Source organism: Peromyscus maniculatus, chromosome 4, assembly GCF_049852395.1.
Source record: "Peromyscus maniculatus bairdii isolate BWxNUB_F1_BW_parent chromosome 4, HU_Pman_BW_mat_3.1, whole genome shotgun sequence".
Lineage (NCBI taxonomy): Eukaryota > Metazoa > Chordata > Mammalia > Rodentia > Cricetidae > Peromyscus > Peromyscus maniculatus.
The window spans coordinates 158097090-158121902 of NC_134855.1; the positions used below are offsets into that span (position 1 = coordinate 158097090).

The 24813-nt window shown below is 50.2% G+C and overlaps 1 protein-coding gene across 12 annotated transcripts in view; it reads left to right on the top strand.

The window, feature by feature from the left end:
* The window catches only part of Slc17a9 (solute carrier family 17 member 9), a 32675-nt gene continuing 7862 nt past the window's right edge, over positions 1–24813 (top strand). The window contains exons 1-14 of one of the 12 annotated variants that reach the window (XR_013051000.1): positions 1–348; positions 5813–6010; positions 6378–6517; positions 7746–7845; positions 9577–9707; positions 10575–10671; positions 10915–11011; positions 11588–11675; positions 12463–12497; positions 13378–13493; positions 14029–14151; positions 14274–14303; positions 18920–19117; positions 19274–21074. Coding sequence is in view for 6 of the 12 variants with exons in the window: in XM_006976067.4 (XP_006976129.1) it covers positions 257–348; positions 5813–6010; positions 6378–6517; positions 7746–7845; positions 9577–9707; positions 10575–10671; positions 10915–11011; positions 11588–11675; positions 12463–12497; positions 13378–13493; positions 14096–14151; positions 14274–14303; positions 14795–14958 (1344 nt within the window). In the remaining 6 variants the exon portion in view is untranslated. Of the gene's footprint in view, positions 349–5812; positions 6011–6377; positions 6518–7745; positions 7846–9576; positions 9708–10574; positions 10672–10914; positions 11012–11587; positions 11676–12462; positions 12498–13377; positions 13494–14028; positions 14152–14273; positions 14304–14794; positions 15886–17431; positions 17512–18919; positions 21075–24813 lie in introns of those variants that run through there. The other 11 variants (XR_013051002.1, XR_013050998.1, XR_013050999.1 and 8 more) reach the window with 11 other exon arrangements.

Sequence of the window (24813 nt, forward strand, 5' to 3'; positions counted from 1 at the left end):
GGTCTGGGACCACAATTCCCCAGGGAATTCTCTTCCCCAGCCGGAAGTCCCAGTGGCAAGCCTGGGGCTGTGGAGCTGGAAGGTCCCTGGCCCTGCCTCCCCAGACATTAGTAGGGCGGGACTCAATTCCGGGGGCGACACGTCCTAGGAGAGCTAGACGGAAGCACTGGGACTGACACGTGGACTTGGGCGGTGCTGCCCTGTGGGTTGGCCTAGGCCTGAGGGGAGGGCACGGTACTGGGACACAGCGGTGCCCATGCCATCTCAGCGCTCCAGCCTGATGCAGTCAACACCAGAGGAAGCCGGCAAGACCCCATCTGCAGCAGCAGAGGATACACAATGGTCCAGGTGAATGGGGATGTGGGTGGTGCCGGGGCAGGGAGGACATTTACATTTAGGGAGACGCAACTTTACGGGACCAGAGTGCAGAGAGCACCAGACTCTAGGGGCGCCTCCTAGGCTCTCTGTATGTAACCTGCCACCTTCACTTCTGGAACTGGCATGCTCCTCTTAGCTGCCCAAGAAGAGGGAGAACGCAGATGCTCAACCAAGTAAAGGGACCCTCCTCTTCTAATCAAATACCAAAATCTGGCAAATGGCTCCTTCGCCCTTCTCCCTGCCAGTATTCTGAGGTCTGGGACACTTGATGGACGCACTGGGCTAGACAGATGCTCCCAGCCTAGGGATCCAAGCAGCACCTCTGTGTCAGAGAGGCAGGTCCTGAGTTCACAAGGCTTCTCAACTAAGAAGGGAAACAGCAGTTACCATCCATACTCATTCATACTCCATTCCCACCTTTTCCACTGCCCTCCAAACAAGTAGCCCCACAGAAACCAGGTACAAGAAGGTGGCATCTGGCTACAGGACCACTGTGAGAGGGTTCAAATGGGAGCCCAGAAAAGGAGATTCAGAGTACAAAAAATCTCACACCCTGCTCCGGTTCCTGAGGCCCCCAGATGGAGGTGCTGGACCCAGGGCCCAGAGTCAAGCCTTGGTACCTCCCAGTCACCTCAGGCAAGAGCCCTGGATCTCCTGGGAGGAATTTCAAGGTCCTCCTAGAGCAGCTGAAAGGCACAGCAGGAGGTTATGGAGAGGCACCAAACCAGATCTCATCCCTGCCAGTAACAATTCGGGGAGGGCCTGAAGAGGAGCATTGTGTGCCTGCTCTCACTAGCTCTCTCTCTCTGCTCTCTGGCTTGCTACCTCCCACCCTACCCCATGTTTATCCCAATGACTCTGCCTCACCTGGGCCCTGGAGGCACCACTGTGGGCTTTCTGAGAACTCTGAACTGTTCTGCCAATTTTGCTGTAGGTTACAATTTAATGGCTCTGCTTGGCCCTTGTCTTTACTGCTCTCCCTGTGTGCATGCTCCAGTCACCTTTGGCAGAGGTGGTGGCTGAGAATTCTGGGGGATTTTGCAGGGTCAAGGTCACTCTCAACTCATGTGGGGGTAACAGTAACAGCAATAAGTATTCTGTCTGCCTCCCATCTCTTCCAGTCCTCTTTGTGACTTGGAAGGCAATGCTCTCCTCAGCAAATTTTGGGATATGGGGAGGTTGGTGGAGGCTGAGTTAGGGAGATATAGCACCAGGGTACACTATGGTCTGTCTGGTGCTCTGGCCACTGGAGCCAGCACATTTCCCCTTTCTGAACTAAGGGCCATGTGACCACCTGTTTGCTCAACCCCGGATGTTCTGCACAGGCCATCTACAGGAAGCCAAGGCTGCAGAAGTCTGGGAGGAAGTATCATGCCTGTTGAGAGTGCCAGCCTGAGCTCTGGCTCCAATCGGGCAGGTGGAGCTTTTCAGGCAATCCTGACCCAAGCTCCTGGTCCTAAAGAGCTCTCAGCAAGATGAGGGATCTTGGACCTGAAGTTCTAACTAGTCCTCAGCAGCTGGCCTGGTAGGACCCCACCAGGAGGACTTTGATGTTGCCTAGGTTTTTTCTGACCTCTCATCGCCATCAGGAAGCTAGAGACACCTCTCATTTGGAAGGTGTGGGTCTAACTGGCTTCCTGCTTCTAACTAGTTTCTAGCAATAACAGGGCTGGGCAATCATAGGTGCACCTAGGGAAGAGTAGCATATTGGGTGGGTCTCTCTTGAACACAAGTGACTCTGACTTTAGTCACATAAAGGAATAAAGCTCCTCTTGAAAGACACCTTTGGATTGTGTGGGTGAGTTAGTGTTGCTCCTGTGCTCCTGCTGTGATCCTTGTGCCTCCAGTCAGCTGAAACAAGCCACCTATGCTGCATATAGAATCCTCACCTAGGAGTGGGCTTCCACAAGCGGGACAACACTTTAGGGCAAGCAGGACACTTTCCAGGGCAGCGTTAATGCTTGACTGGTCACCTGTGTTTTCAATAATCCAGTAGCAATGTTTGCTCAGGACGTGACAAGAAATGAAAGCAGAATTGGAAGGTGGGGGTTGCTGTGTTCTGAGCTCTTACTGGGAAGAGATCTGTCAAATCCAAGAACAGACTCTTGAGGAGATAGGAGGGGAAGACTCAGAAACCCTGCTCCTAGAGGCCTGAGAAAGAACCAAGCTACACTATGCCATGTACATGTGGCACCAGCTAAGGGGGCAAAACCTTTCTTGAACCAGCTGCTGGCAGTTTCCCCAACTAGTAAGCTTCAGACCCACTGAATTCACATGGAGTCTTGCCAGATGATGACCCCCTCCTGCCTGCTAGCCTATCCATGCCTTGTCTTCTCTATGAAAAAAAGTAGCATCTGGGGATCCCAGCCTGGGAGTATCTTGAGCTCTGAGTCTTCCCCCTCAACCAGCAGGGAACTTGTTGACATCATATTGGGTAAGCTCCCAGCTTGCTGCCCTCCTCAGTACCTGGTGTCCCCAGATAAGTGGCAGAGGACTCAGTCCTTCTTGGACCTACTCAAGCGATTCATTCCTGACTCTGGGGTTCAGAGGTTCCTTACCACACAGTGGACACCACATTGGCCATTACTAGAGCAGACCTCAGAAGTATCCACCTCCCCTGACCTCTCTGGAAGAATCTTGGCACTCTAGTCTGGGGACTGCTGCTGGTCCCCAGGACACCACACGTCTTTTGGGGAATACAGGGTATAACGCCCCGCCCCCAGGAGCCCATCTTACCTGCTTCCTGTCTCACTGTTAGCCTTCCTCTGCTCTTTGAGGCCCATGCTACCTTCTTCGCCTGCTAGACACTGATCACACAATTTGGGTTCCTGGCTTGTGGCTCTTAGTCTTCTCTCTGCTGTTTTATTTTGACTTTGCTGCTCCTGTGGGCTGTCCATTCTGCCTCCTGGCTCTCACCTGTGACTCTGTCCAGCACTTACCCTAGGGAGCTCTGAATCCAGCCCAGCTGCAGCCTCCGGTCACCCAAACCTAGTCCTCTAGCTGGAGATCTGCTAGTTTGTCTCTTCCCTGCTCTGTCTGTACCTATGTTGAGGGGGTGGCCAGTGTCAGTCACCTGCCTCGAGACTCCAGCCCACTTCCAAAGGACTTGTGTCCAGTTATGCAACCCCCCTGTCTGCCCCCTCCCAGAGAAGATGTCCTCCCCCAAGCCCTCCCTCTTCCTTCTGTATGGAGCACCCACTTCCCTAGACCTCAAACCCATTTCCTACTTTAAAAATCTGAACTGTAGTTTTCTTCTAGAATCCTCGTGAGGATAGTTATGCAGAATCCCCAAACATCCTAACCCACATTCTCCATTGCTGTCCTCGATGGATGGTATGCTCATCACTATTTGTGAGTCATTGTGGATATTCTAAGTGGCTGATGACTGACTGGCCAGTGCTGTGTAGAATATTCATGTTGACATTTGTTGTGCAGGGTGTCTTTAAGAGGAGGGTCTCAAGGGCCATTCTCCACTGTCCTGCTTTGGCAGAATCAGGCCAAGTTTGCCTACTCAAACAATAAACTCTTACAAAAAAGAATCTGCTTGCCAGGTGACCACACACAGAGACAGGAAAGCAAGTCTCAAATCCACCTCCCACTAGTGACATGGCTCAGTGATTGAGTACTTGCGTAGCAAGAGTGAGATCTTAGGTTTGATTTCCACCTCTAGAAAGGAAAAAAAAAAAAAAAAGGAATCAGATCTCTCTCCCCAGTAGAGAGCTGGGGTTTTTACAAGCTGAGATGAGGGAAATAATGTGGACCTTAGATCTATGCATGTGTGATCAAACCCATGAACAATACCCAGACCTACATGTCTGTCATCACCATCTCTCATAAAACTGCTGATATCCAAATTCACTGAAGAGCAAAAAGACAAAGCAGATGAGGCTGGTCTGGAGGGCATACCATATTTCCTGTTTCACTATCAGATCACTGGGGTCAGCAGAATTCTCTGGGTGGATATTAATCCAAAACTTGAATGTTTAAGAAGCTAGCAGCAGCTGGGAGGTGGTGGCACACGCCTTTAATCCCAGCACTCAGGAGGCAGAGGCAGGTGGATCTCTGTAATTTTGATGCCAGCCAGTTCAAGGACAGGCTCCAAAGCTACACAGAGAAACCCTGTCTCGAAAAAATAAAACAGAAGAAGAAGAAGAATAGGAAGAATAGGAAGAAGAGGAAGAAGAAGAAGAAGAAGAAGAAGAAGAAGAAGAAGAAGAAGAAGAAGAAGAAGAAGAAGAAGAAGAAGAAGAAGAAGTAGTTAAGCAGCAGCAGATAGCAGCACACACCTTTAAAAACACTGCAGGAGGATCCATGTGCGTTGAGGCCAGCCTGGTCTACATAGTGAGCTCTGGGACAAAATAGAGAGACCTTGTCTTAAAAAAGGAGAAGAAGAAGCAGCAGCAAGCTAGTTAGTAGCTTATACCTGTAGGTCTAGCACTCAGAAGGCTGAAGCAAGGGGATTGCTTTGAGTCTGAAGTCACCCTAAGCTTCATCATTCTAGGCTAGTCTGCACAGTAAGATGGAGGCAGGGCAGGGAGAGAGAGAGAGCACTTTGCTTGCTACCCTTCCATCCAGCTAAGCCCACCAGCCTACCATGTGACCTTAAATATACCAGGAAGTTAATTATCTTCAAAGCTCTTCTCAGGAAGCATGAACCTGGCCCCCATAATTGGGCCACATATCTCACTCCAAGATATCTCACTCCAACTCCTTTCTTAGTTGGAAGCCGTGCCAGGGTCTGTTCCCCTCTGAGGCTGTTTGCCTTCCCACTGTCTGATGTACAACAAGCCCAACACAAGTGCGAGCCCTGAGCTCCCAGTTGCACTGCTGTGTGGGATCTCACTGCCCATCAACCTTGCTCTGCCTGAATTCCTCCAGGGTAAATTACCCCCACAGTTCTATATCCTCTCCTGACTGCCTCCCTTTCTGGGAAGGCTCAAGAGCTTTCCTGGGGACCTTCGAGGGCTGACTGTACTGGGAGCCTTCTGCTCCCCCTGAGCCTTGCCTTCTTTGGGTTCCCCTACTTAGCATACCCCTGCCCTGAAGGTTGTTAGCTGTCTGCTAGTTCTGGCTCCCTTTCTGAATCCCTGTGGTCAATAAGAGGCTTGAGAATATGGGCAATGCTAGTGTCTGGTCCTCAACTTGGGATCCTGGTGTAGTCCTGGCAGCCAGAAGCATGGACCCAGGCTCTGAGCCTTGTGAATGTGCTGTCATGTATTTAACTTGCCCACATCTTGAGGGCTCTTGTACTATTTTCAGCCCCTGTGTTTAGTATTGGCCTTATCTTCTAGAAGTCAGTGCCAAACTCCCCACCAAAGAGGTTATCTTAATTCCAACCCTTACTGTATGCATGACTCCATTCTGGAAGGTATCTGAGTGATCAAGACTGTCTGTGGGCCCTCTCCAGTTCCTGACCTCTCTCTGTGCCTCACAGGCCTGAGTGCCAGGCATGGACAGGGATGCTACTCCTGGGCACCTGCCTGCTGTACTGCGCTCGAGTCACCATGCCCGTCTGCACCGTTGCCATGAGCCAGGACTTCGGCTGGAACAAGAAGGAGGCTGGTATCGTGCTCAGCAGCTTCTTCTGGGGCTACTGCCTGACTCAGGTGGTGGGCGGCCACCTTGGGGATCGGTAACCAACCCCCCTCTCCCCACTGCTCAGGCTTGAAGGGGGGCCATCACCTGGGTGCCTCAGAGAGTCAGTATGGTCAGTCCTGCCCTTGCACACAGGAGAGGAGGGGCCGATGGGGGAGGAGCTCAACAAGTATCTGGGAAGAGGCTTAACCTGTAGGAAGAGGAGGTCGGGTGTGGCAGCTCTGGGCAGTGGGTACAGAAACATGAAACAGACAGGCTAAACTGAGTCCCGTACACAGCACTCAGCCCCTCCTCTATTGGGCAGGCCGTGCAGTGCCCACCACAAGGCTCTGTACAGTGGTTAGTGGTGGTGCTCCCTCAGCCCTCTCAAAAAGTACTTCATCCTGTCCCCGTGTCTCCTCCAGCATCGGAGGAGAGAAGGTCATCCTGCTGTCAGCCTCCACCTGGGGCTTCATTACTGTCGTCACACCACTGCTTGCCCACCTTGGCAGTGGCCACCTGGCCTTCATGACATTCTCTCGAATCCTTACGGGTCTGCTCCAAGGTGAGGGCCATCTCCAGCTTCCTCCTGATGTTGCCATTCAACCTTGCCAGATAAGGGTGGAGAGAGCCCTGTGCATACCCACCCGTGTGCCTATATCCTTTGCTCAAAAGTCTGTTCTATATAACTAAGATATTTATTTGAATGACTATTCACTAGGACAGGGATGGGGGAGGGTGTTGCCATATCTTTGTTATCTGTGGGCAGAGAGAGAGAGAGAGATGATGAAGTTACCCAACCCCATGGCTCTCCTTCACAGGGTGGTGGGTCTTTGGCCTCTGCTGAGGTCCCAGGTCTCATGCTCTCAAGGAACAAGAACTGCCTTCTAAGGAGCCCCATTTATTGACATGGTGATAAAAAGTTCCAAAGGGGAAGCCGGCTGATGGTTCCTGCCTCCCCATTGTGAGTAATAACAACAGGGAATCTGTGGGTTCCTATTACCACACCCACAAAGGGACCTTTCGAGGAGTCTCTCCAGACTGGGGTTTAGAACCCTCTAGAATGAAGAGAATACTCAAGCTTTTTTATTTATTTTGAGACAAGGTCTCACTATGTGTAGCTCTGGCTGGCCTGAAACTCACTATGTAGACCAGACTGGCCTCAAAGTTTTAGAGATCTGCCTGCCTCTGCCTCCTGAGTACTGGGATTAGAATTGTGTATCCTGATATTTCCAAGCTTTTAAGCTGCCTACAAACCAAAGGAGGAAACTCTCCAAAGAAGAGTAGGTAGAGTTTCTTTCCTGGAAGGGTATATTGTGTACATGGCACACGTATGGAAGTGTCTGAGGGTGCCAGAGCACAGGTGAGAATCTTCTGTGTAGTCTGTGTGTGCACACATAAATGTTTTAGTGGGAGGGCTAGCAAGTGTCTCCAGGGAGCCGATGTGGGGCATATAAGTGTGTGTGTGTGTGTGTGTGTGTGTGTGTGTGTGTGTGTGTGTGTGTGCACAATAGCCTGGGGGCCGGGTAGTATGCCTGGGGCAGAGGTGTTTTGAAGTAGAGTGCTCTCCAAGGGATGTTTTACATCACTCTGTAGAACTCTCACCCTGAATTAATTTGGTTCCTTACCTAAATGTTGCCAAAAGCCCAGCCCTGCTGGTCCCTTACAGCCCAGTGAGGTAATGGAAAGGAGACACGGACGTCTTCTGGATTCACAGCCCGAACTCAAGTGGTGTCCTGACCCTCACCGGCTTTCTCTGGGAACCCGGTTACAGCATTCTCTGCTTGTTTTAGGTGTTTACTTCCCGGCCCTGACCAGTCTGCTGTCCCAGAGAGTTCAGGAGAGTGAAAGGGCCTTTACCTACAGCACTGTGGGTGCCGGCTCCCAGTTCGGGTAAGGCCCTACCTCCCAAGGGTTCAGGAAGCTTCCACCTGAGCCCTGAAGGTCCATTCCTCAAGTCCAGCCGTGATGGTCAGGGTAGAGGTACTTGAGAACTCTGTTGGCTAGTGCTAGGTTCCAATGGCTGGTTGCTGTCCCTAATTCTGTGAGAAGTGCTACATTTGTTGCCACCACAGAACAACTGACAAGAAGCAAATTAAGAAGACAGGATTTACTTTAGCTCGTAGTTTGAGGGTACAGTCTATCATGCAGGGAAATCATGACAGCAGGAATATGAGGCAGCTGGACACATTGCATTACTGCCAGAGCTGAGGGATACATGTTGATACTACTCAGTTCACTCTCTCCTTTTGGAGGGGGGATTGGTTTTTGTTTGTTTTGAAACAAAGTCTCACTGTGTGCCCTGGCTGGCCTGGAACTCACAGAGACGTCCCTTGCCTCCACCTCCTGAGACCTGGAATTAAAGGTGTCTGCCACCACAACAGCTCAGGCCAGGACCTCAGCCTATGGTTTGGTGCTGCCAACACTCAGGATAGTTCTTCCTTCCTCTCCACAGTTTAACCTTTCTGGAAATACCTTTATAGACACATCCAGAGGTGTGTTTCTATGATGATTCTAAATCTTGTCAAGTTGACAATAAAAGTTAACCATCACAGCATGTCTCTGCCTTTCTGGATGCTGTAAGCTGGGGCTCTGGCATGTGGAGTGGGTGAGCACTTGCTTTACCCTAGGGGAGCCAGAGGCTGCCCCACCCTCTGTGAGATATCCCTATGTAAGCATGCATGGAGGAAGGGCCACTAACTAGTATGTTGGGTGGACTCCTGGGAGGCTAATGGGGACTTTCTGAATCATCCAGGCTTGGGTCTACTGTTGCTGAGTTCAGGATGGGGAGTGGAGAAAGTGGGAACACAGAAGCCACTCTGCTGATTAGGGTGGTCTGATTTAACACTAAAAGCACAGTTTATATCGTGAAGTGTGAGTGTCAAAGAAACAATGGGGCTCAAATTCTACAGAGGGGTCCAGTGTACACCTTCAATCCCAGTCCTGGTGTCCTGCACAGCAGACAGGGTTCTATGCATGGCCAGGAGGGCTGGGGAGGGAAAGTGCTGCCTCCACCAAGGGTAGACTACTGCCCAGGTGCTGTGCCTGGGGCACAGATGAACGCACAGGAAGAAGAAAGGCAGCTCAGCCTCACACCAGAGCCCAGTGTTCTCTCTCTCTTGGATGAGTGCACAGGGTGATAGGTGGAGGTTGGAGGGTGAGGCAAAAGTACCATTTATTGCCTCTGGGACCATAGCACCCTGGAGCCAAAGGGAAGAGGAGGCTGTGGGCGTGGTGCTAGCAGTCATGCTTTCGCCCTTAGAAGTTTTTCTGGAATATTATCCTCCATAACACATGGAGAAAAAGAAAGAGGGAAGGAGTATTTTCATTTCAATGTTTCCTAAGCTATCCTTTTATCCTTACCTTTTTTCTCCCAAGCATTCACATGACAAATTGTATACCAATTTGAAGGTCTAGAAGAAAGAAATTAGAAATGCTGCGGCAGCAGTTCCCTGCTGAGTCTCCTTAGCTGCTCCCAGATTCCCTTTGCCCAACTGTCCCACCTCCAGTCTCTGAAGAGCAAAATAGATGAGGCAGGCCATCTGAATAGCTTCTTGCCCTGGGGGCTTGACTCATTTGTGGACAGCCACCGAGGTCACTGCGGCACTCCTCTGTATCCCCCAGGACCCTGGTGACTGGGGGCGTAGGATCGGTGCTCCTGGACTGGTGTGGCTGGCAGAGTGTCTTCTACTTCTCCGGTGGTCTCACCTTGCTCTGGGTGTACTACGTGTACAGGTACCTGCTGAATGAGAAAGGTAACTGCAGCCACGCGGGCCAGTCCGTGTGCCCCCTCCCCTCCCCGCAGTGCCGCAAACATCTGTTGCATGAACTTTTCCTGGGAAGAGTGAATAAACATGTACTCCTCCCAGACAGAGCACCACCACCAACAGATCAAAGAAATGATTCCACTCAAATCTAGCTTGGTTTCACCCCAGCATGGGTGGAGTCCCCTTCTTACCTTAATCTCCCAAGCCACTTGTAGCTGGGGCAATATTACAAAAAACATGGGCGGTGGTAGTGCATGCCTACAATCCCAGCATTTGGGAGGCAGAAGCAGGCATATCTCTGAGTTTGAGGCTAGCCTGGTCTACAGGATGGCCAGGGCTACACAGGGAAACCCCATCCTGGGGTCTGGGTGGGAGTAAGGGGGGAGCACAGGCAAGAGTGGCTGGAATCTCAGGTGAGAGTCTAATATCAGCAGGCTCCATATTGAGGGTATCTTTGTGGGTAATCATAGCTGCCTGGTGAAGATAGTAATGACCAGCTCAAAAACCTAAGTGCTGATCCCTTAGCCTGCCAGCCCCAGCCCTGGACTCTCATCATATGGTTCCATCGAGGCTAAGGCTGACATAGGGAATCTAGCAGGTGAAGGCAGGTGGTAGGACTAGGCTGAGTCTTCAGGTAGCAAGAAGAGGCCTCAGAGGGGCTCCAGGCACAGGCACGAGTTAGACATAGAACTGTACTCTCATGGGTGGTCCCTCCTGATAGCCACTCCTTAGAAGGGATGGTAAGATGCACCCTGACTCCTCTGCCTAGCAGCTCCTAAATGGCTGCTGTGTTAGGGACAGAGATGGGGTGCCTGGTCCTGAAAGCTATCACTGTGAAATCATTTGTTCCCCCAGACCTTATTCTGGCCCTGGGTGTCCTGGCACAAGGCCTGCCTATGGCCAGGCCCTCCAAAGTGCCCTGGAGACAACTCTTCCGGAAGCCCTCTGTCTGGTGAGCCAGGGTTGGCATGGCTAGGCAGAGCATGGGTGAGGACAGGGCATGGGGCAAAGCAGCCACTGTTGCATGGAGCTGGCTATGCTTGGCAGGACCCAGTCCTAACACTCCAGCAAATGCCCCATGTTTCAGAGGGTAGGGCCTTGGTGTCCTGGGGGAAGGACTGGGTCCCACATAGAATCAGTGTCAGGAGCGACCGGCAGCTGGGTAGAATCCTGAGCCTGGTGCCCCCACACACAGGGCGGCAGTCTGCTCCCAGCTGTCCTCGGCTTGCTCCTTCTTCATTCTGCTCTCCTGGCTGCCCACCTTCTTCAAGGAGACCTTCCCCCACTCCAAGGTAGGTAATGCTGCCTGGGTCCTCACAGGGTCAAGAGGGCAAAGCTTGGGGTGTAAAGGCCCTTGTGTGTGGGTGGTAACACCCTTTGCTTGGTAAGTCCATCACCGTATGGGCTTCAGGCCTTGAGATGACAGTCCATTTGGGAACAGACATTCGTTCACGGCTATGAGAGCTACCACTGTAATAGCTGTAGCTACCTCAGCCCAAGAGAGCCCCCTCTCTCAGGGCTGGCTAGTTAAGCTGCTGATGGCACATCCAAGCGAGACCTGTGAACACCAGAGTTCTTGGGCTATAAATTCCCAGGCAGACTGGCCTGGCTCTAGCCCTATAACAATAAGGTGAGCATGTGGGGAATGTGGCTTCTGGAGCTAGCCATTAGAGGGCTCAGTACTTGCCTAGGGGGCTGGTAATGGGCTGTCAAGGCCTGTCCTCCTGGGAACCTCTGCTCTTAGGCCCAGCCTGTGGGTGGGCAGAGCTCAACTGACATGGTGAACCTAGGGTGGTCCTCTTGCCTGGGTGTCATCCAGAGGCTAGGTGCCACCCTGGCCACCTTTGAGGTATCACCTCTCCCTACAGGGCTGGGTCTTCAATGTAGTGCCCTGGCTGCTGGCAATTCCTGCTAGTCTATTCAGTGGCTTCCTTTCTGATCGCCTCATCAGTCAGGGTGAGTGTTGGGGAAAATTGTCGCGGGTAATCCACAGCCTCAGGGATCTCACTCCCCTCTGGCAATGCAGCTGCCTCACTGGGGAAAGGCCATACCACCATCCTGTGACAGACGACAGACCATCATTTAGAGTCAGCTCAAGGAATGGATGTAGCCTGGGGCTGAGGAGTCCCTTGTATCTTCCGAGGTGTCCTCTTTAATGGGTAGGGTTGGGGACAGTAAGAGGATCCTAGTGAACATAATCCTGAACCTCTCCACGGAAAGGAAGGCATCTGGTGCGTCAACTGTCACAGGTACCCAGCTCTGCTCTTGAATCTTCCAGAATTCCAGGGGCTATACTGCAGCCCCACGGGGCCATATTGCAGCCCTGTGGGGAATGCCCTTACAGACTCAGGTGTAGAGGACTGGCACATGTGTGCTCATTTGCAGGATATAGGTTCTCCTCAATAGAAAGTAGCACATATTCATTGTGGTAAGATCAGGTAATTTGAAGAAACTCAGAGGAACTGGACTAAGCTTGCCTGATAGCTGACACTTTTGTAACGGCCCATGGGGCTGTCCTTCCATGTTCCTACCCAAACTGCACCACAGGAAACCCTCTGACACACATACTGAGCATGGGAGGGTTCAAACCATGAAGGAAATCTCCTGTCTGGAACCCTGAGGTGTTGCCCTGAGCACCCGTATTCCTCTTCTGTGATTTTTGGGGGGACCCCATTGAGGACACATTTAAGAGTCACCCAGATAAGCTGATGGAAACTCATCCTGGGTCTTTCTCCTTGCTCAGGTTACAGAGTCATCACAGTGCGTAAGTTCATGCAGGTAGGAAAATCATTTGAATCCCTTGTCCTATTTTTCTATTGCTATGATAAGGCACTGTGACTAAAGCAACTTACAGAAGAAAGAGTTTATTTAGAGCTTCTAGTTTTAGAGGGTTAGAGTCCGAGACCATCATGGTGGGCAGCATGGCAGCAGACAGGCATGGCCCTGGAGCAGTAGCTGAGAGCTCACATTTTGAGACACAACCACAAAGCAGAGAAAGAAACACTGGGAATGGTGTGGTTTTTTTGAAACCTTAAAGTCCACCTCTAGTGACACACCTCCTCCAACAAGGCCACATCTAATCCTTCCCAAACAGTTCCACCAACTGGAGGCCAAGTATTCAAATATTTGAATCGATGGGGACCATTCTAATTCAAATAACCACATCCTTCTATGGACATCCTTACTTCGTTCTGGTCTCCTGGGACCTGAGGGTGTGTACTCAAATCTCCTGACTTCTTGAACCAGGCTGAGATCAAAGATACGAGCTGGGAAAGTTGTACCAGGTTTCATGGTCTCAGAAGCAGCACTTGCTCTTAGGCATTGGCAGGGTCAGCTCAGATTCAAAAATCTGGGATATCAAACCATCAGAGGTCAATCTACATCAATAGGGCCCAGAAAGGGGCTTCTGTAGATGGCCCCTGGAAGATGCTCTGGGGTCATTATTGGCTATCTGAGAACCTTTTCTGAGTTCTGAACATGGTCTGTGTTCTATGTGTTCAGGGCACATAGGGTAGGGAAGCCCCAGCCTGGTAGGAGTTTTTAGGGAGAACCAACCTGATCTTGTTCAGAACACTAGGGATCCTTTGGGTGGGGCCAAGACAGGATAAGCCATATTGGCCAGCATGGCTCCTGGCCCCTCACCAGTCCTGTCCTGCAGGTGATGGGCCTTGGTCTATCAAGCATTTTTGCCTTGTGTCTGGGTCATACCACAAGCTTCCTCAAGGCTATTATCTTTGCATCAGCTTCCGTTAGTTTCCAGACCTTCAACCACAGGTAAGAGTTCATGGTCTATTCCACGGGCTGCCAGGTTTTAGAGCATTCTGGCTCAGGGGCTTATGAAGATGGAGTTAGGGAAAGCTTACCATAATCTGTCACAGTGAGCAGATCTGAGTACTGAGCTAGGGTCATTCAAGAAAATAGGGATGCCCCCCCACACCCAGTACTGGGAGGAGGGCCTGGGAAGAGGAATGAATATAAACACCAGCTTGATGCCCCTCTGCAGTCTGTTCTCTTCCTTTTGCATCTTTTCTCTTATTCCAAGCAATAGCAATCTTAATGAAGCATCTTCGGGCGCATTAGGAACCCAGTTCAAAGCTGTTTCAAATTAACAGACAGCGAGCCTCCTGAAGCATGCTTTTCTGGCCTTGTGTACATTCTCAGGAGCAGCTTCTGGTATTGTGTCAGCAAGAGAGTGGGAGAGCTGGGGTGTGGGGTAGATGGTGTCAGCAGGCCTAGCAGCACCTGGCAGGTAGGGGCAGGGGCAGGTCTGGGTATCTTTTGGTGACTTATAACCCTCATTATGTGCTAGCAGCCCCTTCAGGCCAAGCAGAGGTGGCCATGCCTGTGCCACTCACATGCCTTCCTGTTTCCTGCAGTGGTATTTCCGTCAATATTCAGGACCTGGCCCCATCCTGTGCTGGTTTTCTGTTTGGTGAGCCGCTTGCTTATCCTGCTTCATTCCTACCCTTGCCAGTGGGCTATCCCAGGTGGTTGGGCTGTAGAGCAACAGGGGGTCTTCTCATGGTGTCTCTCCCCACAATTTCCTGTTTGCAGGTGTGGCCAACACTGCAGGGGCCTTGGCAGGTAAGGGGCGGCTCCAGGCCCAGGCCTAGAGGTTCTCTTGTTCTTTGGTTGGGTCAATTAGTACATGAGCTTGGACTTGGAGTCAAGGTAGAGCACAAACCCCAAGATGGCCCAAGGGGGTCACAGCTGTGCCAGCTGAGCTGCCACTTGACTTGGGTAATGGTGGGAGACTCCCAAGCCATTCTCCCCTGACTGGTCCCTCCACCGAGTACCTGGGCTAACAGAGGTTCATTCTCTACCTTCTGCTTTGTTTCTCTTGGGTGGGATGTGGCGAGGGGACACCATCAATATGTAATTTGGAATGGCCTGTGAAGTCTGTGTCCTCTGAGACTCCTGAGACTGAGTCTTTTGTGGTCCACAGCTCAGATTTTGAAATTTATCTCAGGGTCTTCGGGGGAGTCTATAGTTTGCCCTGCTCTGCCCCTAGAGCTCACTGATATGTGGGGCCAGCTTCCCTGGAGCATCAGTCAGTCTCTGCCTCTCTTGTCCAGGTGTGATAGGCGTGTGTCTGGGTGGCTACCTGATTGAGGCCACTGGCTCCTGGACGTGTGTTTTCAACTTGGTGGCCATCATCAGCAACCTGGGACTGGGCACCTTTCTGGTGTTTGGGAAGGCCCAGAGGGTGGACCTGACCCCTACTCATGAGGACCTCTAGCTCCCTGACTATCCACTCCCATCCAGGACCCTGATGTCAGCAGCCTAAGGACAGCAGTTCTGTTGGTGAAACTGAATCTGCATCTCAGATGTATGAGCAGACAACAAAGACCATGGTCTCTTGGGGAATCCTAAAGAATTGGAGAGATAGGTGGAGACAGACACATGAACCCACACAGGCCCATGTCAGGAGTAGAGTCACGGCCTTTCTGAGCTTCAGTGTCCCCATCTGCTAGTCAGGACCATCCTGCCCTCCTCTCAGATGCAGTGGGACGGCTGCCTGCTCTCATGAAAGCTGCACTACTGATGGGAGTCGTTCACAGCTCCGGTCTATGTGGGTGGTTTCTCTGATAAGTTTTCTCTGTGTTGAAGATGTTTTGTATGCTGGAGGATGTTCAGGAGCAGCTCTGACCCCCACCTACTCCAGGCATCTTCCAACCCCCATCTCTCCAGTAGTGATAACCTGTCTATTGACATTCAGCTGAGTACCCATGATAAGACAGGCCCCCAAGAACCGCAGTGCTAAAGAAGCCATGGTTTCTGCCTCTCCCCCAAGTCAGGCTGCCACTCTAGCTGGACCAGTGTGCAGTGGGCCAGAGGTCCTTGCTTGCCTCCCCAGCCCCTCCCCAGCCCCCACTCCCTTCCTGTGGATCCCTCAGCACTACTGATGTGTCCTGGGTAGGTAGGTGCCTGACACTCCTTGGGCTCCGGCTGGACACCCCAGCTGTCACAGACCCCAGAACTCAGAGAAACCTTCCCCACTTTCTGGCCTTGTTTTTCTACCTCCCCTTTTATACTTGTGGAGCTGTGGTTTGATGAACTGATGGTGAATTCTCCAAGATGCCTGTTTATATAGAGATTATCTTTATATATGGTGAATCTCACCAAAGCCTTATTTAAGTGAAAACTATTAAACTATTTCAAAGAAGATTGTTATTTTATTCACCACCTTTTGTTGCATTGACCTTTTACTGGGGAGACAAACAAACTTCTATTCACCCATAGTAAGATCACTGATCACACACAAAAAATGATTCTACATAGCCAGGCACAGGGGCACACACCATTAATCCTGGCACTTGGGAAGCTGGTGAATCTCTCTATGAGTTGGAGGCCAGCCTGGTCTACATAGTGAGTTTCAGGACAGCCAGGACTATGTAGAGAGACCCTGTTTCAAAACAAAACACAAACCAAAAATGGTTCCACCCAAGTCTAACTTGGTTAAACTAATGAGGTTGTTTTTTTTTTTTGAGACAGAGTCTCACTGTGTAGCTCTGGCTGTCCTGGGAACTCACTATGTAGACCAGGCTAGCCTAGAACTCACAGAGATCCTCTTGCCTCTGCCTCTCAAGTGCTGGGGTTAAAGTCCTGTGCCACTGTGCCCAGTTTACCAATGAGTTTAACTGGAGTTATTTACAGGAACACGGGCAACTTACAGCTATACCACAAAGGAAAGTCTTCCTCACTGAGCCATCGGGGGAGGGGCCTGGTATGGCTAAACTGCCTCATGATCTCTCCCTCTCCTGTGAGGGCATGCTAATGGACTCAGTCTTGTGAGGGTCTCATGCTAGGAATCAGCTGTTCTCACTTCAAAATGACCACAACATGCCTGTACTTCTAAGAATGAACATGTGGAGACTGGATAGGAGGCTCAGTGGGTAAAATGCTTGGTGAACAAGTATGAGAACCTGAGTTTGGGTTTTCAGAACCTACCGATAAAAGCCAGATACTGTGGTGTACACATGTAACCCCAACAAATCCTGAGGAGTCACAGACCAGCCAGTCTAGCTTAAATGGTGAACTACATGTATAATGAGAGACCTTGTCTCAGAAAATAGAGAACTGTAGAAGAAAACACCCAGTGCCCACCTCTAGCCTCCAGATGCACTAGCATGGGAAAGCACACACACATGCAATTAATTTTTTAAAGAATGAACATGTGTTGAGGATGTTTATGATCCACTCACAAGGAAAACAGTCAGGTGCCAGTCAGAGGAGTTCCTCAGAGCACTGATGTGGATGTGAGGCCCAAACTGCTTTACTTAGTAGCCAGCAGTGCTTCCTCACCTGTCTAATACAACTGTCAGTAGTGTGCACACATTTCCAGAGTGAGATGCCCTGAACCATACCACCAGATGTGCCGTAAAGTGGCATATGAGCATAAATGTTCCCCCAGGGTCTCTCAATTTTGATAAAAAAAAATAATCTTTTAAGACATTTATTATTTATTTATTTATTTATTTAGTTAGTTAGTTAGTTAGTTAGTTTTTCAAGACGGGGTTTCTCTGTGTAGTTTTGGTGCCTGTCCTGGAACTTACTCTGTAGATCAGGCTGGCCTCAAACTCACAGAGATCTGCTTGGCTCTACCTCCTGAGAGCTGGGATTACAGGCATGTGCCATCGCCACCCTGTTTGTTTTTATTTTTATGCATGTGTGTATGAATGTATACTATATGTGTGGGGGTGCCCATACAGGCCAGAAGAGGACATCTGATCCCCCAGAGCTGGTGTTATAGGCAGTTATAAGATGCCCAGAGTGGAAGAACAAAACTCAGGTAAGGTGATGTATTGTGTACCCTGATAAACTTGCTGAGGACCAGAGGACAGAGCCAGCCACGAGATTAGACACAGAAGTCAGGAAGTTGTGGTACACACCTTTAATCCCTGGAAGTGACATGGCTGGGCAGAGAAAGGTATATAAGGCCTGAGGACACAGGAACTCACTCTTTAGGCTGAAGATTTCATAGATGTAAGAACTAGTGGCTGGCTGCTCTGCTTCTCTGATCTTTCAGCTTTCACCCTGATATCTGGCTTTGGGTTTTTTTATTATAAGACCATCTAAGATTTGAACAACAGTTGGGTCGTCTAAAAAAGCATGTGCTTAGCCAATGAGCTCTCTCTCTAGCCTGGCCCTGTAGGATGGGACCTGAGCATTTCATCAGGGGGAGCTTCCTAAGAGCCTCAGGCTGTGCTTCCAGAAGCCTCCATGGTTGAGTTCCTGAGACTGGGGAGACGTATCCAAGAAGGCCCCTGTGCTGACTACTGTTTTTCGATTTAACACAGGTGAGAGTCATTTGGGGAGAAGGAGCCTCAATTGAGAAAATGCCTACAGGCGATCTGGATGGGCCTTGTGGAGCCATTTTCTCCATTAGCATTGATATGGGAAGGCCCCGCCCATTGTGGGTGATACCACCCCCAGGCAAATGATCCTGAGTTGTATAAGAAAGTAGATTGAACAAGTAAGTCATGAGGAGTAAACTAGTAACTGTAGCATGAATCTTCAAAGTTCTTATTAATAAAATCAAACCTGAAGCCAGTTATTGGGGTGAATGCTGGAAGATCAAAGAAGCAGAAAAGCCACAGCTTCCTCACCTTGCCAATTCCTCAGCTGATCCTGTTTCCTCAGACTGGATGCCTCTCAGCTGAACTGTGCTGCTAGAAGCCTAAAAGCTGCCGGACGGTGGTGGCACATGCCTTTAATTCCAGCACTCGGGAGGCAGAGCCAGGCGGGTCTCTGTGAGTTCGAGGCCAGCCTGGTCTACAAAGTGAGTTCCAGGAAAGGCGCAAAACTACACAGAGAAACCCTGTCTCAAAAAAAACCAAAAAAAAAAAAAAAGCCTAAAATCTTAACCAGCCAAATGCTGCTAGTTCTTGGTCTTCACACCTTATATACCTTTCTATTTTCTGCCATCACTCCCTGGGATTAAAGCCTCACTTCTTGGGATTAAAGGCGTGAGTCACCATGCCTGGCTGTTTCCAATGTGGCCTTGAACTCACAGAGATCCAGAGGGATTTCTGCCTCTGGAATGCTAGGATTAAAGGCATGTGCTACCACTGCCTATCCTCTATGTTTAATATTGTAGCTGGTCTCTTCTCTGACCCCAGATAAATTTATTAGCATGCACAACATTTTGGGGGACACAATGCCACCACAAGTAACTCTGCTTCAATTCCTGCCTTCAGGTTTCTGCCTTGGGTTCCTGCCCCAGTTCCCCTCAGTGATGCCGTGTGACCTGAAAGTTGTAAGCTGAAATGACCTTTTCTTCCTGAATTTGCTTTTGGTCATAATGTTTAGTCACAGCAATGAAAACCCTAAGAAAGACCTGAGGAGTGGAGCCTGCCTCTTCAGTCTCCTCTCCTTCCTCATCCTCCTGATTACAGGTAATGTAAAATTTATTATCTTGCATTTTTTAAAATGTAGTGGGGCAGTATTAAACCAATTGCATTGTGCAATCATCACACCAGCATCTAAGAACTTCGTTAACTTGCAAAGTAAACTGTCCCTGTCAAATATTAACTCCCTTTCCCTACCCTTAGCTCCTAGCACCCATCACTCTACTTTTTGTGGATGAATTTGACTCCTTTGTACCTTTGTGAAGAAATTTTTTCTTCAACACGATGCCCTCAGGAGTCACTTATGGTGAGGCAAGCACCAACATTTTCTACCTTAGCCAGGTGGTGGTAATGCACACTTTTAACCCCAGCACTTGGGAGGTAGGGGCAGGTGGATCTCTGAGTTTGAGGCCAGTCTGGTCTACAGAGTGAGTTCCAGGACAGACAGGACTATACAGAGAAACCCCATTTTTGTTTGTTTGTTTGTCTAAATTTCCTACCTTTCCAAGGCTGAATAATACTCTATTGTCTGAATCTAGGATAGAGTTCAGTACTCAACCTCTTACTTCATATGTGAGAGTTGCCTGGGTTGAATCAATTTCATTACCACAGGGGTAGGGGGAAAGCCAACTTCTGTAAATAGAGGTTTCTGTCCTGCCAACTACTCCCAAATACCCAGCATCTGCTTCCCAAATTACCACACAGAGGCTTATATTAATTATAAATGCTCAGCTGGTAGCTCAGGCTTATTACCAACTAGCTCTTATACTTAAATTAACCCATAATTCTTATCTATGTTTAGCCATGTGGTGTTGCTAGAGTTTTTCTGGTCTTGCCTGGCCCACGGTCAGGACAAATCTCTCTCACCTGCCAGTCCCACAGCCGCTCAGACCCAACCAAGTAAACACACAGAGACTTATATTGCTTACAAACTGTATGGCTGCAGCAGGCTTCTTGTTATCTAGTTCTTATATCTTAAATTAACCCATTTCTATTAATCTATAAGTTGCCATGTGGCTCGTGGCTTACCAGTACCTTACATCTCGCTTTCCATGGCAGCAGCTGGCAGTGTCTCTCTGACTCAGCCTTCCACTTCCCAGAATTCTCCTCTCTCCTTGTCCCGCCTATACTTCCTGCCTGGCTACTGGCCAATCAGTGTTTTATTTATTAACCAATTAGAGCAACACATTTGACATACAGAACGTCCCACAGCAATGTGGCTTGGTACCTTTTCTCAGTTTGGAGTTCTCATCTTGCTTCCTCTGTATCTGGCTGGTGACTCCGCCCTTCTTCTTCCCAGCATTCTTAATTTGGTCGCCCTGCCTGTACTTCCTACCTGGATACTGCCCAAAAAGTATTTCATTAAACCAATTTGAGTAACAAATCTTTACAGTGTACAAGATTATTCCACAGCAAATGTCAAATATTCCATTGAGTGAGTATGACTGTTTGAATGAAGATGGCCCCATAGGCCCACAGGAAGCAGCATTATTGGAGGTGTGGCCTTGTTGGAGGAAGTGTGTCATTGGGGGCAAGCTTTGAGGTTTCAGAAGCTCAAGCCAGGCCCAGTGGCTCACTCTCTCTTCCTGCTGCCTACTGATCCAGATGAAGAACTCTCAGCTCTTCTCCAGCACCATGTCTGCCTGCTTGCTGCCATGCTTTCTGATAATGGACTAAACCTCTGAACTGTAAGCCAGTCAATGAAATGCTTTCTTTTATAAGAGTTGCTATGGTGATGATGCCTCTTCACAGCAGTATAAAACCATAACAAAGACAGTTGAGGGAAAAGGGCCTTATATGTTGTCTCTTGACTACTGGGCTCAAACTGCCTCTGCCTCCTGTTAGCTGGGACCACAGGGATGGGTTCCACTTCAGTCATCTGTTCATCTGCCTGTTGATGATGGCTTACTTCTATCCTCATGTGAACCATGCTGCAGCCCATGTGCGAATAAAATTGGCACTTCAGGACTTTATCCACAGCTAGCTGGGCAATCTTTGCTGTGGGGTAAGTTCCCTTCTCCTGGAGGCCCTGAATTATGTGGCCTTCCAGTTCCTTGAAGCCCCTGTGGTGATGCAGTTCATGCCATTGGTCAGGCCCTGCTGGATCCTTTAAAGGTATCACATTCCAGAGTAAACTAGTGGTTTATATCTGGTTCCTAGATGCATCTGCCACATTTTGTCATTTCTTTAAAGGGTAGATGGTAAGCAGAGGCTGCTGCATGAGCTTCAGGGGCGTCACCTCCCCTCAGCTGCTTCACCTGGGCCATTGTCTCAGAGTTCTGTCACCCTCAGGCTGTGTCTGGTGGAAGGAGCGTGCTGGAGTTACAGCAAGGTGGGGCTGCATGCCTGTAATCTGGTAGGCAGGTATGTCATGGTCAGGGTGGTGTAGGCATGCTTCTACCACAGACTAGGATGAGACGGGCTGTGAGAGGATGAGCATGAAGTAGCTAATTGAGTACCAGTAGAGCCAACTGGCTAATTGTTTGCTGGTAAATTCTTGCCTTTGTGGGTTCATTCGGCAAAATCCTATAACCTGCCTCTCACAGTTCCAAGCTCTGGAAGCAGCCACTGGGATGTGGAGGTCCTTTGGCTGTCTTAGGGAGTTCTGGGTAGGAGGTCTTGGCCATGGTGGGCATCGAGCTTTTCAGAGGCATTTAGAAGGGGTAAGAGGGAACCTTCCTGGGGAGGGCTAGTAGAGGCATTAGGACCCTACAGTGATCATGTACACGCTGCATTTGGAGAGAGGTCTTCACATGAAGGGCAGTGAGTGCAGGAACTCTGAGCAGGCTGTAGAGACACCAGAGTGAGTGGTGAGAAGCTTGACTCCCTTCCTTCTCTCCTCACTTGCCAGGTTCTCTTATCATCTCATGGAGCCCAGCTGGGCTCACCTCCCCAGCCCTGCACATGCACATAGCTAGTCTGGCCTTGTTTGGAGGAAGAGCCGCAGACACCAGGTTCTCAGGCCCTTAGATTGATGCCAGAGCCTTCCTCCTGCTTCAGTGTCTAGAAAAGGTTTTTAGAGCTTCCAGGGCAGTCCAGGGCTCCTGTTGGTGTCTGTGGGGTCTTTCTCCTGTAGGTCTGGAACCCTGAGGACATCCCAGAAACAGAGTCTGTGTAAATGAGTGTGAGTATGAGTGTGTGTGAATGTCTATGCCTGGGTGTACGAGGCTGGTGGTGTTTTGTCTGTTCAGCTCACAGCCTTGCATACAGCCATTGACATTCCACCTCTGTCCAAGAGAGGGCACTACCAGACAGAGCCATGTTAACCTCAGGATTCTGTGGGGCCTGGTGCCACCTAGTGTCCATCTCAGTACACAAAGGGGAAGTGGGGGCTGGTGTTCTGCCACCTCGAAGAGAAGAGGAGGAGGGAACACATTGAAGATGGCAGGGGTGAAGTCAAGCCCAGTTCATACATAGTGAGGCAAAGACGGATATGAAACCAAGGAGGAACCTTCTCTAGGCCTTCAATCCTTCCCCAGGGCTGGGGTGGGCATGTTGGATGCTGGGTAGGAGCCTGACATATGACAGGTGAGAACCTTTCCACCAGTCCCTCCCACCCTCAGTCTGGGACATCTGTAGTGGGTACCTCCTGCTGGCCAGCAGAGCTGAACATGTGGTTCCTGACTCCATCTTTGATGAGAAGACACAGAACGCTGGTGCTGAGAGATTGCAGGTCCAATCTCCCAATGATGCAGCAGTGTGGTACTACAGCGCCTGCCCTCCCACATCCTCCCTTTATATCCTAGGCCTTTGCTGCCCCTGGGAACCTGTCCTCATTCCCTCTCAGAGCAAGAGTGACTGAGATATTGGGCTTAGTGTTGGTGGTGAGAGCTGTCCTCTGCCTGGGCACATGTGGGCCTCAGTAGACGGCCCTGGAGACCTTCAATCTCTCCCTCAGGGGATAATCCTTCATGGGAAAAGAGGCTCATTTCCCCACACTGGGGCCCATCAAGGATGAGCCATCCTGGGCGGGGTCTCCTGGGAACCCAGTCTAGGGCAAGAGAGCCAGGCTAGGGCAGCAATGAACCCCACTTTGTACATGGTTTGTCCCTCATGATGATTCTGGGATTGACCATATTTGTGACTATTGCTGGATTATCCATAGGGGAGTTTGGAGGGGCAGACACATCTCCTGGGGTCCTGTGTGGCCCTGGAGGCACACCCTGGTCATGCCTAGTGTCTCCCTGAACCTGAGTCCTCCGACCTCTTTCTGCCTAAATGTCCCTCCAGCTGAGGCTGTACCTAACCAAGCTGCTGGCCTGTCCGCAGGCTCCAGAAGCCCTGTGCACACCTCCCTAGGGATCCCCCACCCTCTAGCTCTAGCTCAGGTACAGGGCTTCCCCCTCCTAGTTACTTTAAGTGAGACTTTCCTGTCATTTTTTTCAAAGCAGAATCTTTAATGGCTGTTTAATATTCATAATTAGTATGTTAATGTCCCCTCCACATCTCTGAGCTCTCCCTATGTCTGGGCTATTGTCCTTCAGCTGTAGGATAACAATGCCTCGAGGTGCCTACTCGCTCCCTTGGGAACTCCTGGACATCAACCTTCTGGGTGAAGCCACCAGACCTGGGATGTGCCCTGGGCTGAGGAGCGTCCCAAGTCCCCAGTGTTCTCTGTTCACCTGTCTGCCTGCCCCTCCCCCATCCACTGGCTCCTGATAAGTGAGGTAGTAAAGGGAGATGGCCTGTGAGTTAGAAATACACTTTTGATGGGATTTACTTTATTATGTTTAATTGAAAAGCACTGAAGTTGGGTCATGAATATTCAGGTTGGAGTCTCTGGCAAGAAGCCAGTTGTTGGTGATTCAGGGACTCACCTCAGCATGGGGCCTGTCCAAGGGGGAGTAGTGGTGGAGAAGTTATTAATTGAAATAGCTTCATTAATTAGTAATTAACAGCAGGGTGATGACTATGTCACACGTCGTATTTCAGTGATGCCCTTCATGTGTTATGGGGCCTTTAATTAAAGGATGTGCATTTTAATTAAAGGCAAGCCTGGCCCTTTGGCCTTTGGAATACAAAAGACACCCTTGATTCAGTGAAGTTGGGGGAGGCTAGAGGCTATGAGGGTCACAGGCCAGTGCAGGAGAGGACCCCGGCCCACAGCTACAAAAGGGAAGGAGAGTCCCCTGAATGCTGCACCTAGTGCCCACTGATTCCCCAAGGGCCCAGAGTCCTGGAGGGGGGCCTAGGGAACTGTCCTTAGGGACACAAAACCCCCAGTGCCAGCTTTATTCCCCTTCATCATGAGCAGGTGGTTAGTAAGGCTATGGTTACTCATCCATCTTAGCAACAAGCAGAAGGGCCTCAACTCCTAACACCCGTAGAAAGACTCTTTTTACAGAAGGGTTCCAAGGGCTTGAAGGCACAGCTGTAAAGTGAAGCCCAGCAGGCAGAGCCCTGGCCCCTGGCAGTGGTGCTGGGCCCTGGAAGGAAGCAGAAACAGGAGACAGAAGTCCTGCTACTTGCTTTGATGAACAAGGTTGCCTCTTGAGGTTCATGCTGTGTCTAGCTTCCCTCTTCCTGCTGGGTCACCCCAGACAGCCCTGAAGCAGGGGGACAAGCTGCTCACTGAGTGGAGAAAGTGACTATGGCCAGTAAGGAGGGACTTCCTGCTCAACCCTTGACACACAGCAGCAGAATGCTGCTGCCAGCTGGGTGGTGGTGCACGCCTTTAATCCCAGCACTGGGGAGGCAGAGGCAGGCGGATCTGAGTTCGAGGCCAGCCTGGACTACAGGAAAGG